The following is a 16,192-nucleotide window of genomic DNA, read 5'->3' on the forward strand; positions in this document are numbered from 1 at the left end:
CTCTAAGCCATTCCTGCCCTATAAAGGTTGAAAATACTTAACACACAGATCACGGCATCGAATGGTAATAAAGGATAATTAAAATTAACATTTTTAAGGCCTAGGAAACATGTTTTCACATATATCATAGAATAAGGAAGGAATTGTAAAACCATGCAAATTGTATGAATAAGTGAGTAAAGACTTGATAAAAACCATTCAATTAAGCACAAGATAAATCATAAAATAGTGGTTTATCACGGGCTGACGACTGCGGCAGCCGACGGCAGGCAGGCGACACTGGGCGGAGAAGAGAGGAAGAGGGCAGCCAAGAAGAAGAGAGGAAATGAAAAGAATGCTGCTTCTCAACAGGGCAGCTCGCCCTATTAACGCCCAGCTCGCGACCTGTGCGGACGCACAGAAGCGATAACGTAGAGAGGGTGCGAACGCACACAGCGTGCGATCGCTACAACCAGAGAGGTTACAAAAAGGTGTGCGGGCGCACAAGAGTGTGCGCTCACACAGAGGAATGTTTTTTTTCATGTGGACAAAAACACGCATGCGTGCGCACACAGGTACGTGCGCACACACAGACAATAAGAAAGGGGAAGGGGTGCGCTCGCATAAGCTGTTCCCTTGCTCCCCACAGAGGGACTTACAAATGGTGTGCGGATGCACACGTCTGTGCGGCCGCACCAATGAGGCACGAAAGGGGATGGGTGCGTATGCACGCATCTGTGCGCATGCACAAATCAGAGAAAAGGGTCAGTGCGCTCGCACAAGCTGTGCTGGCGCTGCCACCAGAGGGCATGTCAGGGCGTGTGCGGACACACGGGCTCGTGCGTCCGCACAGATGGCGAAAAACACAGTGTTGTGCGCACGCACAGGGTGGTGCGCACGCACAAATGCCCTGTTTCAGAAAAATCTTTTCTCTTCAAAACTAAGGTTCCTAATCTTAGCACAACAACATACCAACCCCAAATCATTCAAACAAGCATAAGATCACAGTCCACAAGGAATTCTAACTTATTCAACTCAAAATTATCAAACCAAACCTAGGCTAATCATTATATCACATGGAAACAAGTAGTTCAAAAAGCTATAAACAAGAGATAAAGTTAGAAAAATGTCACTATGGTAGGGTGTCTCCCACCAAGCACTTTGGTTTAAAGTCCTAAGTTAGACTTGTATGGCTTCATTGGTCACTTAGGAACTTCCCCAAGGAGGAAAATCTCCAACTCCCTAGCTTGCTTTGGTTGAGCACGATCCTTTGAAATTGACTATTTTGCACTATCCTCCTTTCCTTGTTCCTTGTCATCTTCAATCACTTTGTCTTCAACTATGTTGCTCCAAAAAATGGAGTAAGCTTCAAGAATGGGCTTGTTGGACTCCTCCAAGGTGAACTTGACTAATTTTTCATCCGACTCAAAAGAATAGACTCCCGAGTGTGCATCTAGCTTGAAACGGACCGTCTTCAAGAATGGTCTTCCAAGGAGTATTGATGATGGCTTGGTTGAGTCAATAGGAGGTGTCTCCAAGATGTGAAAATCAGCTGGAAAGAGCAATCCTTGAATATTGACTATGACATTCTCTGCAATCCCCATAATTGACACAATACTCTTGTCGGCTAACACAAATCTCGCCCCAGATCTCTTTAGGGGTGCTAAGTTAAGTTTTTCATAGATGGGGAGTGGCATGATGCTCACACACGCCCCCAAATCACACATACAGTCTGTGAACTTGGTCCCACCAATCGGACAAGTAACGAAATATGGGCTGGGATCATTGCATTTTTCAGGAAGTAAAGAAGAGATAGAATGCTCTACCGGCTTGTTGTTGAGGTTGCCAAGCTTGTCTTTGTGAGTGCAGATATCCTTGAGGAACTTGGCATATTTCGGCACTTGTTGAATAGCTTGAAAGAGAGGGACGGTAACTTCAACTTTCTCAAAAACTTTCACCACAGTGGGGTCAAGATCTTCTTGTTTCTTTGCTTTCTTTGCCAAGGTTGGGAATGGAATGGGCAAAGACTCTTCAAGCAAGGTCTTTCTCTTGGGCTCCTTGACCTTTGGTGGTTCTTCCTCACTTTTGTCAACAGTTTCATTCTTACTCCTCATCACCTCCACTTCATCTTCTACCTCCTCATTGTTTGTCTCCTCACTCAACTTTGAGGGTATAGCCACACTCTTATCCAATTTAGTACCACTTCTAAGAGTAATGGCATTTATGCTTCCTTTAGAATTAGGTTGAGGTTGGGAAGGCAAACTACTTGAGGTTGAGGCTTGTTGGGTGCCTTGTGTGGTTTGAGGAGGGAGAGTTAAACGAGTAAGGGCTTCGGCTATTGTAGCCATGTATGCATCTTGTTTCTTATGGAACTCTCTTTGTTCTTGCATGAAGGTATGGATTGTGTCATTCATGTGGGATTGATTGGAGGGAAGGGCTTGATTAACTTGAGAAGGATTGGATCTACTGTTTGGATGTTGATACTTCACTTGAGATGGAAGTTGTGGGGGTTGTTGGTATGGTTATTGGTATTGTGGTTGACCTTGTGGGTGTTGATGGTAGTAGACTTGAGCATTTTGGTTGGGTTGAGCTTGGGGAGCTTGATTCCACCTTTGGTTTGAGTTATCTCTCCACCCTTGGTTTTGATTACCTCTATATGGGTGGGGTCCTTGGTTGTAATTGGGTCTTTGTGGGTAGGGGTTAGCAACCGCCAATGTAGTGTCCTCTTGGATTTGAGGGCACTCATCGGTGTAATAAGTAGTACAAGCACAAACACCACATATCCTTGCTGGTCCTTCGATCCTAGGAGGTTGAGGTGGGGCATTTATCAAGGCTTGAGGGATTTGTTGCCCTTGAGTGATTTGCCTCAACAAAATTGTCATCTCACCAAGGGTTTTTGTCAAAATTGCATCTCCGGAGGGAGAAACCTTACTCAATGCCTTTGGTTGTGGACTCCTAGCCCTAGAATGTTGAGTTGAATACACCAAGTCCGATATAACTTCCCATGCTTCTGCTGTAGTCTTGTTTTTGGTCAATGATCCTCCACTCGCGGCATCCAAGAGAAGCTTATCTTGGTGGTACATTCCTTGACAAAAATAACTGATCAAAACCAACTCATCTATCCGGTGGTGAGGGCAAGCTTCCAGTAACTTCTTAAATCTCTTCCAATATTCATACAAAGTCTCCCCATCCTTTTGCACAATGCAAGAGATCTCTCTTCGCAGCTTGTCTTTCTGAGGAGGGTAGAACTTCTCAAAAAATTCTTTTCGCAACAAGTCCCAATTGGATCTAACTTCACCCAGCTGAGTATAAAACCATTCCTTCACTTTTTCTTCCAAAGAAAAAGGGAAAGCGAAGACCAACACCGCGGCTTTATCCGCCCCATGTCTTCTTGTAGTTGCACATGCAACTTGGAAATCCTTAAGGTGCTTCAAAGGATCTTCCCCAGGCAATATATTGTACTTGGGGAGCAAGTTATTTGTGCCAGACTTAAGCTCAAAATTCGGATCCAAGGCCGGATATAGAATCTGAAGTGGTTACAAGGCAAGATCAGGAGCTCCAACCTCCTTCAAGGTAATCCTTTAAGGTGGGTCTGCCATGATGGTGTCACCTGAGTCACTCAAAGATAATTCAGTACTCCCCACAGATGAATATAAAGTCTCCTCGTTGATCGGAGAATGAGAGTCACGGAGGGTTGGTGATAGTGAATGGGAGTGATTCTCAAGGGAACCCGAATCACTATTCACAAAAGCTAGTCGGTGCCGAGCTTGCCTTATACGAGTTAAAGTTCTTTCGATTTCTGGGTCAAAAGTGGCCAAGCTCGGGTCTGGAAGCGACCGTGTCATTCAACTGAGGAGGCAATGAAATCATGCAATTATGAAAGGCAAAACAAAACAAAGAAGAAAAATAGGCAAGTAAACAAGAACTAACTTAGCAATTTATAACTACCAATACTAACTGTTCATATCCTGGGTCGAGATGTACGACCCGGGCTGCTTGAAGACAAAGCAACCGACCTGTTCAGATCTAGAATCCCTGATCTCTTCTCAAAGAGGTTGGCCAAATCGAGAATAGAGGCCCGAAGCAGGCCCAAATAGAGGAACACGACCCAAATCCAAAAGCAGCCCAAGCCTAGAAGGATAAGGGCAGTTCCCTTAAAGATAAGGATGAATTTACTCAAGGATAAGATAAGATAACTATCTTATCCCCAGAAAGATCACTCTACAAACAATATAAATACACTGGAGCACCCAGGTATAATATACACTCTGATTCTACAAAATACTTGCTTAATACCCTTACTAACTTAAGCATCAGAGTCCCTTGTAGGTACCACCACCCTCCGGTATAGAAGGATCAGCAGCATTACCCGTCTAACAAGTTGGACGCGGCAGCGCCGGCCACCACCCACAAGGCGGATACATCATCTCTGACCAACACAGAAGATCTCGTCTGAGATCGACCTACAGTTTCAGGTAACCCTCGGAACATTGGCGCCGTTACCAGAGAACCTGGAAGTCATCCCATCATCATGGCAGACAACCTTGACAACGACCACAATTCTGATTTAGAGAACAGAACGCCACATAAGAATGCGGAAGTCACACCAGACGATACTTCTCAGCCTAACAAAAACAAGAATTCGCCAAGCACAAGAGTCATGGAGGCACTTCAAGATCGACTAAAACAACTCGAAAAAGAGGTTGAATATCAACCGAAAGCTGAGAGAGACCTACGAAGGGAAGCTAGGCGATGCCGAGAATTAGAAGACAAGCTCCTACAGCTTGAAGCTGATCTCAAAACTAAAATAACTCGATCCAGTCACGAAGATAGCCCCCGCAAAGACTAAGACCCATTCACCAAAGAGATCATGAAGGCCAAAATACCAAAAGACTTCAAACCCCCTGACATGATTCCGTACGACAGCACATTAGATCCCAACCATCATCTCAGTAACTTCAAAAGTAGAATGTATCTCACTGACGCCTCAGATGCAATTCGATGCAAAGCCTTCCCGACTACCTTGACAAAGACAGCAATTAAATGGTTTGACAATCTGCCCCCTAGGTCCATCTCTAGCTTTGACAACTTGGCCAAAAGGTTTCTAGCTAGATTCTCCATCCAAAAGGACAAAACTAAGCACACCCCAAGCCTATTAGGGATCAAGCAAGGAGATCGAGAAAGTCTTCGTAGCTACATGAAAAGATTCAACAAAGAATGTCTGGACATACAAAGTCTACCAACAGAAGCAGCCATTATGGGTCTCATCAACGGCTTGCGAGAGGGACCTTTTAGTCACTCCATATCGAAAAAACATCCCACATCTCTGAATGAAGTGCAAGAACGAGCAGAGAAATACATTAACATGGAGGAAAACTCTCGACTAGGAGAGTCCTCAAAATCTGGATTCCCCTACTCCTCCCGAGATAAGGATAAAGAGTCCAAGAAGAAAGAAGATCAGCATGGAGAAAAGATCAAAAAATACCACAATTACACCCCTCTTCGGGTGTCACTTATGGATGTTTATCGAGAAGTATGCCATACTGAAAAGATATCCCCAGCTCACCCACTCAAAAGCAAGAAAGGAGGAGGAAATTGGACATAATACTGTGAATATCATCGAATCTATGGACATCCCACAAACGAGTGCTTCGATTTGAAGAATTTCCTAGAAAAATTGGTAAGAGAGGGGAGACTAGATCGGTACTTAGCCAGCAAAACAGATGAGCCCAGAAAAAGAAGAAGGGACGAAGAGGACGGACGAACCGAATGACCACCTCGTACCCCGGAGAGACATGTCCACATGATACACGGAGGATTTGCAGGAGGAGGAATCTCCAAATCATCTCGCAAAAGACATCTTAAAGAAGTATATCATGTCGAGGGAGGAGAAGAAGCACCCGACTTCCCTACTATTACCTTCACTAAAGAGGACGCAGTTGGCGTCATCCCAGGACATGACGATCCCATGGTCATCATTATCATACTGGCCAACGCTAATCTCCACCGCACACTGGTGGACCAGGGAAGCTCGGTGATGAGCGGATAATTTATACCCTTTTTGGCATTATTTTTACATAGTTTTTAGTATGTTTTAATTACTTTTTGTTATATTTTTATTAGTTTTTATGCAAAAATCACATTTCTGGACTTTACTATGAGTTTGTGTATTTTTCTGTGATTTCAGGTATTTTTTGGCTGAAATTGAGGGACCTGAGCAAAAATCTGATTCAGAGGTTGAAAAAGGACTGTAGATGCTGTTGGATTCTGACCTCCCTGCACACTAAGTAGATTTTCTGGAGCTACAGAAGCCCAATTGGAAAGTATACATCTTGGGCTTTCCAGCAATATATAATAGTCCATACTTTGCTCGAGATTTGATGGCCCAAACTGGCGTTCAAAGTCAGCCTAAAATATCTTGGCGTAAAACGCCCAAACTGGCACCAGAATTGGAGTTAAACGCCCAAACTGGCACCAAAGCTGGCATTTAACTTCAGGAACAGCCTATGCACGAAAAAGCTTCAGTGCTCAGCCCAAGCACACACCAAGTGGGCCCCGAAAGTGGATTTCTGCACTATCTGCACTTAGTTACTCATTTTCTGTAACCCTAAGTTACTAGTCTAGTATAAAAACTACTTTTAGAGATTTATTTGAGGTCTTTTGTTAACCTTATGCTATCATAGACCATTGCACACGTTTGGAGGTTGGCCATTCGGCCATGCCTAGACCTTTCACTTATGTATTTTCTACGGTGGAGTTTCTACACCCCATAGATTAAGGTGTGGAGCTCTGCTGTTCTTCATGAATTAATACAAGTACTACTATTTTCTATTCAATTCACACCTACTTCTTCTCCAAGATATACTCTCATTCTTAATTCAGTTAAGTCAGAATGAAGGGGTGACCCGTGACAATCACCCAATCTTTGTTACTCGCTTAGCCAAGATCGCGTGCCTGACAACCACAAAGCGGTCTACTTGATGTTCAATGTAGTCATTGGACGACAGCCGGAGTATATTCTCTTGTGTTCACAATCAACGATCCACATTGTCTCTCCTGACAACAGAGCATCTGAATCTGAGATTAGAACCTTCGTGGTATAGGCTAGAACCATTGGCAGCATTCTTGAGATTCGAAAAGTCTAAACCTTGTCTGTGGTATTCCGAGTAGGATCTGGGAAGGGATGATTGTGACGAGCTTCAAACTTGCGAATGTTGGGCGCAGTGACAGTGTGCAAAAGGACAATGGTCCTATTCCGATGCTAGCGGGGACCGACAGATGATTAGCCGTGCGGTGACAGCGCATATGGATTTATTTTCATCCGAGAGGATCATACAGCTTGCCATGGAAGGAGGTAACGCATGGTTGGAAGAAGGCAATAGGAAAGCAGAAGTTCAAAAGCAACAAAGCATCTCTAGACGCTTATCTGAAATTCCCACCAATGAATTACATAAGTATCTCTATTTTATTTTATATTTTATTTATATTTTAATTGTCAAACCCTCTTAACCATTTGAATCTGCCTGACTGAGATTTACAAGGATGACCATAGCTTGCTTCAAGCCGACAATCTCCGTGGGATCGACCCTTACTCACGTAAGGTATTACTTGGACGACCCAGTGCACTTGCTGGTCAGTTACACGAAATTGTGAAGAAGTCTTGAGATCACGTTCTCCCACACCAAGTCTTTGGCGCTATAGCCAGGGAATGAATAATCACGATTCTGGCGTAAATCTCAGACAGGCAGATTCAAATGGTTAAGAGGTTTTGACAATTAACATATAAATAAAATATAAAATAAAATAGAGATACTTATATAATTCATTGGTGGGAATTTCAGATAAGCGTCTAGAGATGCTTTGTTGCTTCTGAACTTCTGTTTTCCTACTGACTTATTCCAACCATGCGTTACCTCCTTCCATGGCAAGCTGTATGATTCTCTCGGATGAAAACAAATCCATATGCGCTATCACCGTACGGCTAATCATCTGTCGGTTCTCGCTAGCGTCAGAATAGGACCATTGTCCTTTTGCACACTGTCACTGCGCCCAACATTCGCAAGTTTGAAACTCGTCATAGTCATCCCTTCCCAGATCCTACTCGAAATACCACGGATAAGGTTTAGACTTTCCGGATCTCAGGAATGCTGCGAATGGTTCTAGCCTATACCACGAAGAAACTAATCTCACGAACTCGGTCCGGGTATTAGATATCCAAGAGAGTATACTCCGGCTGTCATCCAATGACTACGTTGAACATCATGTAGATCGCTTTGTGGTTGTCAGGCATGCGATCTTGGCTAAGTGAGTAACGAAGATTGGGTGATTGTCACGGGTTACCCCTTCATTCTGAATTAACTGAACTAAGAACGAGAGTATATCTTGAAGAAGAAGTAGGCGTGAATTGAATAGAAAACAGTAGTAATTGCATTAATTCATGAAGAACAGCAGAGCTCCACACCTTAATCTATGGGGTGTAGAAACTCCACCGTAGAAAGTACATAAGTGAAAAAGGTCTAGGCATGGCCGTGAGGCCAGCCTCCAAACGTGTACAATGGTCTATGATAGCATAAGGTTAACAAAAGACATAAAATAAATCTCTAAAAGTAGTTTTTATACTAGACTAGTAGCCTAGGGTTACAGAAAATGAGTAACTAAGTGCAGATAGTGCAGAAATCCACTTCGAGTGCAGGAAGGTCAGAATCCAACAGCATCTGCAGTCCTTTTTCAGCCTCTGAATCAAATTTTTGCTCAGGTCCCTCAATTTCAGCCAGAAAATACCTGAAATTACAGAAAAAAACACACACTCATAGTAAAGTCCAGAAATATGATTTTTGCATAAAAACTAATAAAAATATAATAAAAAGTAATTAAAACATACTAAAAACTATGTAAAAACAATGCCAAAAAGGGTACAAATTATCCGCTCATCACAACACCAAACTTAAATTTTTGCTTGTCCCCAAGCAACTGAAAACAAAAAAGGATAAAAAGAAGAGAATATACAATGAATTCCAAACTTATCAATGAACTTAGTTCCAATTAGATGAGCGGGGCTTGTAGCCTTTTTGCCTCTGAACAGTTTTGGCATCTCACTTTATCCTTTGAAGTTCAGAATGATTGGCATATATAGGAACTCAGAATTCAGATAGTGTTATTGATTCTCCTAGTTCAGTATGTTGATTCTTGAACATAGCTACTTTATGAGTTTTGGCCGTGACCCTAAGCATTTTGTTTTCCAATATTACCACCGGATACATAAATGCCACAGACACATGACTGGGTGAACCTTTTCAAATTGTGACTCAGCTTTGCTAGAGTCCCCAGTTAGAGGTGTCCAGAGCTCTTAAGTACACTCTTTTTTCTTTGGACCACGACTTTAACCGCTCAGTCTCAAGCTTTTCACTTGACACCTTCACACCACAAGCACATGGTTAGGGACAGCTTGGTTTAGCCGCTTAGGCCAGGATTTTATTCCTGTGGGCCCTCCTATCCATTAATGCTCAAAGCCTTGGATCTTTTTTTATTACCCTTGCCTTTTGGTTTAAAGGGCTATTGGCTTTTTCTGCTTGCTTTTTCTTTTTTTTTTCTTTTTTTTCTTTATAATTTTTTTTTGCATTATTTTTTTTCTGCAAGCTTTTGTGTTCACTGCTTTTTCTTGCTTCAAGAATCAATTTTATGATTTTTCAGATTATCAATAACATTTCTCTTTTTTCATTATTCTTTTAAGAGCCAACAATTTTAACATTCATAAACAACAAATTCAAAAATATGCACTGTTCAAGCATTCATTCAGAAAACAAAAGGTATTGCCACCACATCAAAATAATTAAACTAATTTCAAGATAGAATTCGAAATCATGCACTTCTTGTTCTTTTGCAATTAAAACATTTTTCATTTAAGAAAGGTGATGGATTCATAGGACATTCATAGCTTTAAGACATAGACACTAGACACTAATGATCATGTAATAAAGACACACACATAAATAAAACATAGGGCATAGGAAACGAAAAATAGAAAATAAAGAACAAGGAAATTAAAGAACGGGTCCACCTTAGTGATGGCGGCTAGTTCTTCCTCTTGAATATCTTATGGAGTGCTTGAGCTCCTCTATTTCTCTTCCTTGCCTTTGTTGCTCCTCCCTCATGGCTCTTTGGTCTTCTCTAATTTCATGGAGGAGGATGGAATGATCTTGGTGCTCCATCCTTAGTTGTCCCATGTTGGAACTCAATTCTCCTAGGGAGGTATTGATTTGCTCCCAATAGTTTTGTAGAGGAAAATGCATCCCTTGAGGAATCTCAGGGATTTCTAAATGAGGAACTTCCTCATGCTCTTGTTGAGGTCCATGAGTGGGCTCTCTTGTTTGCTCCATCCTTTTCTTAGTGATGGGCTTGTCCTCTTCAATGAGGGTGTCTTCCTCTATGACAATTTTAGCTAAATTGCATAGGTGACAAATGAGATGAGGGAAGGCCAACCTTGCCAAAGTTGAGGGTTTGTTCGCCACCTTGTAGAGTTCTAGGGATATGATCTCATGAACTTCTACTTTCTCTCCATTCATGATACTATGGATCATGATAGCCCGGTCTATTGTGACTTCAGACCGGTTGCTAGTAGGGATAATAGAGCATTGGATGAACTCCAACCATCCCCTAGCCACGGGTTTAAGGTCAAGCCTTCTTAGTTGAACCGGCTTGCCTCTTGAATCTCTCTTCCATTGAGCGCCTCCCACACAAATTTTCCTAAGGACTTGGTCCAACCTTTGATCAAAGTTGACCCTTCTAGTGAAAAGGGTGAGGATCTCCTTGCATCATTGGCAAGTTGAATGCTAGCCTCACATTTTCTGGACTAAAATCCAAGTAGTTCCCCCGAACCATGGTGAGCCAATTCTTTGGGTTTGGGTTCACATTTTGGTCATGGTTCTTAGTGATCCATGCATTGGCATAGAACTCTTGAACCATTAAGATCCCGACTTGTTGAATGGGGTTGGTGAGAATTTCCCAACCTCTTCTTTAAATCTCATGTCGGATCTCCGGATATTCATTCTTTTTTAGCTTGAAGGGGACCTCGGGGATCACCTTTTTCTTGGCCACAACTTCATAGAAGTGGTCTTGATGGAACTTTGAGATGAATCTCTCCATCTCCCATGACTCGGGGGTGGAGGCAGTTGTCTTCTCTTTCCTTTTTCTAGAGGTTTCTCCGGCCTTAGGTGCCATTAGTGGTTATGGAAAATAAAAAGTTTTAGCTATTCCCACACCAAACTTAGAAGAAAGAAGAAAGAAAGGAGTAGAAGAAGAAGAAATGGAGGAGATGGAGGGGGTGTGAATTCGGCCAAGGGGGTAGTAGTGTGTATGTTGTGTGAAGATGAAGGTGGTAAGGAGGGGTATTTATAGGGTAAGGGAGAGAAGGAATTCGGCCATGTGTGGGTGGGTTTGGGAGGGAAATGGTTTGAATTTGAATGGTGAGGTAGGTGGGGTTTAATGATGGATGGATGTGAGTGGTGAAGAGGTTGTGGGGAAGAGGGTAAGATTTCATAGGGGAGGGGTGTTTGGGGAAGAGTTATTGATGGGATTGGTCAATGGTGTTTGGGGAAGAGTGTTATGGAAAGGTGTGAAGAGGAGAAAAGAAGAGGTGGGGTAGGTGGGGATCCTGTGGGGTCCACAGATCCTGAGGTGTCAAGAAATTCTGCTCCCTGCACCATTCTGGCATTCTGTGCCAATTCTGGCGTTTAACACTAGCTCTGCTACCTTTCCTGGCATTAAACACCAGTCTGCTGCCCATTTCTGGCGTTAAACGCCAGCTAGATGCCCATTTTTGGTGTTAAACACCAGCCAGATGCCCATTTCTGGAGTTTAACGCCAGCCAGATGCCAGACAGCCTTTCTGGCGTTAAACACCCAAAGTGCTACCCATTCTGGCATTTAACGTCCAGGATGCTGCCAGGCTGGGCGTTAAACGCCCATTCTACTATCCTTACTGGCGTTTAAATGCCAGTAAGTCTGTCCTCCAGGGTGTGCTCTTTTTAATGCTATTTTTCACTCTGTTTTTGATTTTTTTTGTTGTTTTTGTGACTTCACATGATCATCAACCTAAAAAAAAAACATAAAGTAACAATGGAAAATAAAATAAATATAATTAAATAACATTGGGTTGCCTCCCAACAAGTGCTTCTTTAATGTCAATAGCTTGACAGTGAGCTCTTAGAGAGCTTCACAGAGATTTAGAGCTTGATGATGGCCTCCCAACACCAAACTTAGAAGTTGAGTGTGGGAGCTCTATTTGACTCTGTGTTGAGAGAAGCTTTTCATGCTTCCTCTCCATGGTTACAGAAGAAGATCTTTGAGCCTTAAACACAAGGTAGTCTTTATTCAATTGAAGGACTAGCTCTCCTCTGTCTACATCAATCATAGCTCTTGCTGCGGCTAGGAAGGGTCTTCCAAGGATGATGGAATCATCTTCATCCTTCCCAGTATCTAAGATTATGAAGTCAGCAGGGATGTAAAAGCCTTCAACCTTCACTAACACATCCTCTACAAGTCCATATGCTTGTTTTCTTGAATTGTCTGCCATCTCTAGTGAGATTCTTGCAGCTTGTACCTCAAAGATCCCTAGTTTCTCCATTACAGAGAGGGGCATGAGGTTTATCCCTGACCCCAGGTCACACAGAGCCTTCTCAAAGTCATGGGCACCATAGGCACCATGACCTTTGAGAAGGCTCTGTGTGACCTGGAGTCAGGAATAAACCTCATGCCCCTCTCTGTAATGGAGAAACTAGGGATCTTTGAGGTACAAGCTGCAAGAATCAAACTAGAGATGGCAAACAATTCAAGGAAAAAGGCTTATGGACTTGTAGAGGATGTCTTAGTGAAGGTTGAAGGCTTTTACATCCCTGCTGACTTCATAATCTTAGATACTGGGAAGGATGAATATGATTCCATCATCCTTGGAAGACCCTTCCTAGCCGCAGCAAGAGCTGTGATTGATGTGGACAGAGGAGAGCTAGTCCTTCAATTGAATAAGGACTACCTTGTGTTTAAGGCTCAAAGATCTTCTTCTGTAACCATGGAGAGGAAGCATGAAAAGCTTCTCTCAACACAGAGTCAAATAGAGCTCCCACACTCAACTTCTAAGTTTGGTGTTGGGAGGCCATCATCAAGCTCTGAGTCTCTGTGAAGCTCTCTAAGAGCTCACTGTCAAGCTATTGACATTAAAGAAGCGCTTATTGGGAGGCAACCCAATGTTATTTAATTATATTTATTTTATTTTCCATTGTTACTGATAAACCATTATTTTATGGTTTATATTGTGTTTAATTGTGAGGTTTTATCGAATCTTTACCCACTTATTCATTAGTTTAGCATGTATTTACAATTCCTTCCCAAAATTACTCCATGGTTGAAAACTTGCTTCCTAGAGACTTTTAATTATGTATTTTTCCATTCGATGCCGTGATCTATGTGTTAAGTGTTTCAGGCTTTATAGGGCATGAATGACTTGGAGATTGGAAAGGAGGCTTGCAAAAAATGGAAGGAACACAAGAAATGGAGGAGATGACCAGCAAGAAGTGATGCGGACGCATGGCTCACGTGACTGCGTGAAATAGAGGAAATTGCAATGATGCGCTCGCGTGCCTGACGCGAACGCATAGATTGTAAACTGCACAAGTGACGCGAATGCGTGGACGACGTGCACGCGTGGCAAGGCAAAACGCTGGATGACGCTATCGCATGACGTACGCGATCTGCAGAATTCGCTGGGGGCGATTTTGGGCCCTGTTTTGACCCAGTTTTCGGCCCAGAAAACCAGATTAGAGCCAGAGAACATGCAGAGACAAAAAAACGATTCATTCCGCATAATTTTAGTTTTAGATCTGATTTTACTCCTCCTCTAGGTTTTCTCTCTACACATTCATAGTTCTTAGGATTTCGTTTTTATTGCTTTTTGGATTGGGATATTGAGAAGAGTTATTACCTCCACCAAGACTTCATCATTCTAGTTTGTTTCCTTACTTGTCGCTTACTCTTCCATGTCCTTAATTTATTCAGAGTTACTATTGGATTATTTTTAGAATTTATTAATACAAGAATTATTTTTATTTTTAATTGGTTTCTTTGATTATTATTATTTATCATGTCTCTATTTATTTCTCTTCCTTATTTTGTGAAATTTACATTCATAATGAGCGAGTAGTTCCATAACTTGATTGGGAGATGATTGAAAGGGGAACCTTGAGTTGGAACACTCAAGAGAAAAATTGTAATTGGGTTTATTGTTGGATCGCCCTCTAGTCACTGACACTAGTCCTTCCCAAGGGAGAGGATTAGGACTTGTGAATAGAAATTGCCTTCCAACTTACTTGACTTTCCTCTACCTAGTAAAGGATAACTAAGCAGAACAACCTTCAATTATCATTTTGATCTTGGGAGAACTCCGTCAAGGATAGGGCTTCCAACTAATCTACTCCCAGTCAAGGTTTTTATTTAAATTACGTAAATTCTCTGATTTAATTTCCTATTTATCAATTCAAACCATTTTAGAAAACATCTGATTAATAAAATAGCACACCTTTCTGCAACTCGTTGGGAGACGACCTGGGATTCATACTCCCAGTATTTTAACTCTAATTTTGTGACAACCCTTCTAAATTGATAAGCGGATTTTTGGTTGGTTAAGAACTATACTTGCAACGTATCTCTTATAATAATTTCTTAACTCGCCAATTTCCGCCACGTCAATTTTTAGCACCGTTGCCTGGGAGTTGCAATAGAGTGCTAAGTTATTGATTGGAATTTATTTATTTGTATTTTATTTTATTTTACTACTATGAGCTGGATGTTTCTTTCGTTAAATGACGCGTTCACTTCCTGATCCAAGCTTGCCAGTATTTGATCCTGAGATTGAAAGAACTATTTCACGTATAAGTCAAGCTCGGCGTCAGTTAGTCCTCCCCGAGGACGACTCTGAAACGTCACATAAGGAAGAAACAAGCTCCCTTTCTACTGATTCAGTTGATTTGCGTGCAGGTGACATGGCAGCACCTAGAAGAGTTACTATCCAGGAGGCTGGAGCCCCTGATTTTACAATGCAACCGTTTCAAGCGCATTACCCAGCAGTGGCTACAGATTTTGAAATAAAGATTGCACTGCTCAACTTGATGCCTAAGTTTCATGGCTTACCTGCTCAAGAGCCTATCAAGCACCTTAGGGATTTCCAAGTAGCCTGTTCTACTGTCAGGCGTGATGGTGCAGATGAAACTTCTATTCTGTTAAAAGCCTTCCCATTCTCTCTTGAGGGAAAGGCGAGAGAGTGGTACTACACTCAACCCGCAACAACTGTTTCTGACTGGGATACGCTTAGAAGAGAATTTTTGGAAAAATTGTTTCTAGCTGAAGTTACTGATAAACTGAGGAAAGACATTTCCATGATTGTTCAAGACGAGTCCGAGACTCTCTATGAATACTGGGAGCGCTTCAACAACCTTCTGGAAGCATGCCCCCACCATATGATTGACAAGATAGTGTTGCTCGGCTACGTCACACAGGGCATGAGGCCCCAAGATAAGACCACATTGGAAAGTGCTAGCAATGGGTCTATGAAAAAGTACAAGACCACTGATAAGGCATGGCAATTGATCAGCGACTTTGCTGAATCTACTAGGAATCACAGGCAGAAACAAGGCCGGTCAAAAGCTGTTGCAGAGGTATCTTCTAGCAAGGAAACTACTGCTCTGACTCAGAGTATATGTAAAATGACCAACTTACTGAAGTAGATGCAGTTGAATCAACAACAAGCGCAGCAAAGCCAACAGTTAGTCCCACATAGAGTGTGTGAGATCTGTGCTAATTATAGCCATTATACTGATGAATGTCCGCAGCTCCAGCAGGAAGACAACACTGTGGCAGCCACTCATAACTTCTATGACCGCCCCAACTAAGGATACAATCAAGGTGGCAGCTACAACCATGGATGGCAAGACAATTCCAACCAAGGTTGGAGAGATAATTCTAACCAAAGCTGGAGGGACAACAATAACAGAGGAGGTAGAGACAATCAAGGATATCAGAAGTGGAATAATAACAACAACAGGCCACAGAACCAGAACCAGCCTTACAGAGCACCTCACCTGAGGCAATCCCAAGGAGCACAGTACAACCAGCAACAAGTTCCGCAGATCACTCAATCTAATTCCTCTCTGAGTGATGAAGCGCTTCAA

The 16,192-nt window shown here is 42.3% G+C and overlaps 1 protein-coding gene and 1 non-coding gene across 2 annotated transcripts; one reads left to right on the plus strand and one right to left on the minus strand.

The window, feature by feature from the left end:
• Positions 1-1,259: 1,259 nt before the first annotated feature.
• LOC112757455 (uncharacterized) lies at positions 1,260-2,327 on the minus strand. Its single transcript, XM_025806038.1, has one exon. It carries the CDS (start codon positions 2,325-2,327, stop codon positions 1,260-1,262), a length of 1,068 nt encoding a protein of 355 aa, XP_025661823.1.
• A 772-nt stretch (positions 2,328-3,099) lies between these two features.
• On the plus strand, positions 3,100-3,206 carry LOC112759894 (small nucleolar RNA R71). The gene has a single exon (XR_003180359.1). It is a non-coding gene; the product is annotated as a small nucleolar RNA R71 (small nucleolar RNA).
• Positions 3,207-16,192: the final 12,986 nt, after the last annotated feature.

This window comes from Arachis hypogaea, chromosome 16 (assembly GCF_003086295.3).
Source record: "Arachis hypogaea cultivar Tifrunner chromosome 16, arahy.Tifrunner.gnm2.J5K5, whole genome shotgun sequence".
Lineage (NCBI taxonomy): Eukaryota > Viridiplantae > Streptophyta > Magnoliopsida > Fabales > Fabaceae > Arachis > Arachis hypogaea.

Bases quoted from the DNA above. Each gene is read 5' to 3' on its own strand.
- LOC112757455 (XM_025806038.1), bottom strand. From the start codon at position 2,327: ATGGCTACAATAGCCGAAGCCCTTACTCGTTTAACTCTCCCTCCTCAA.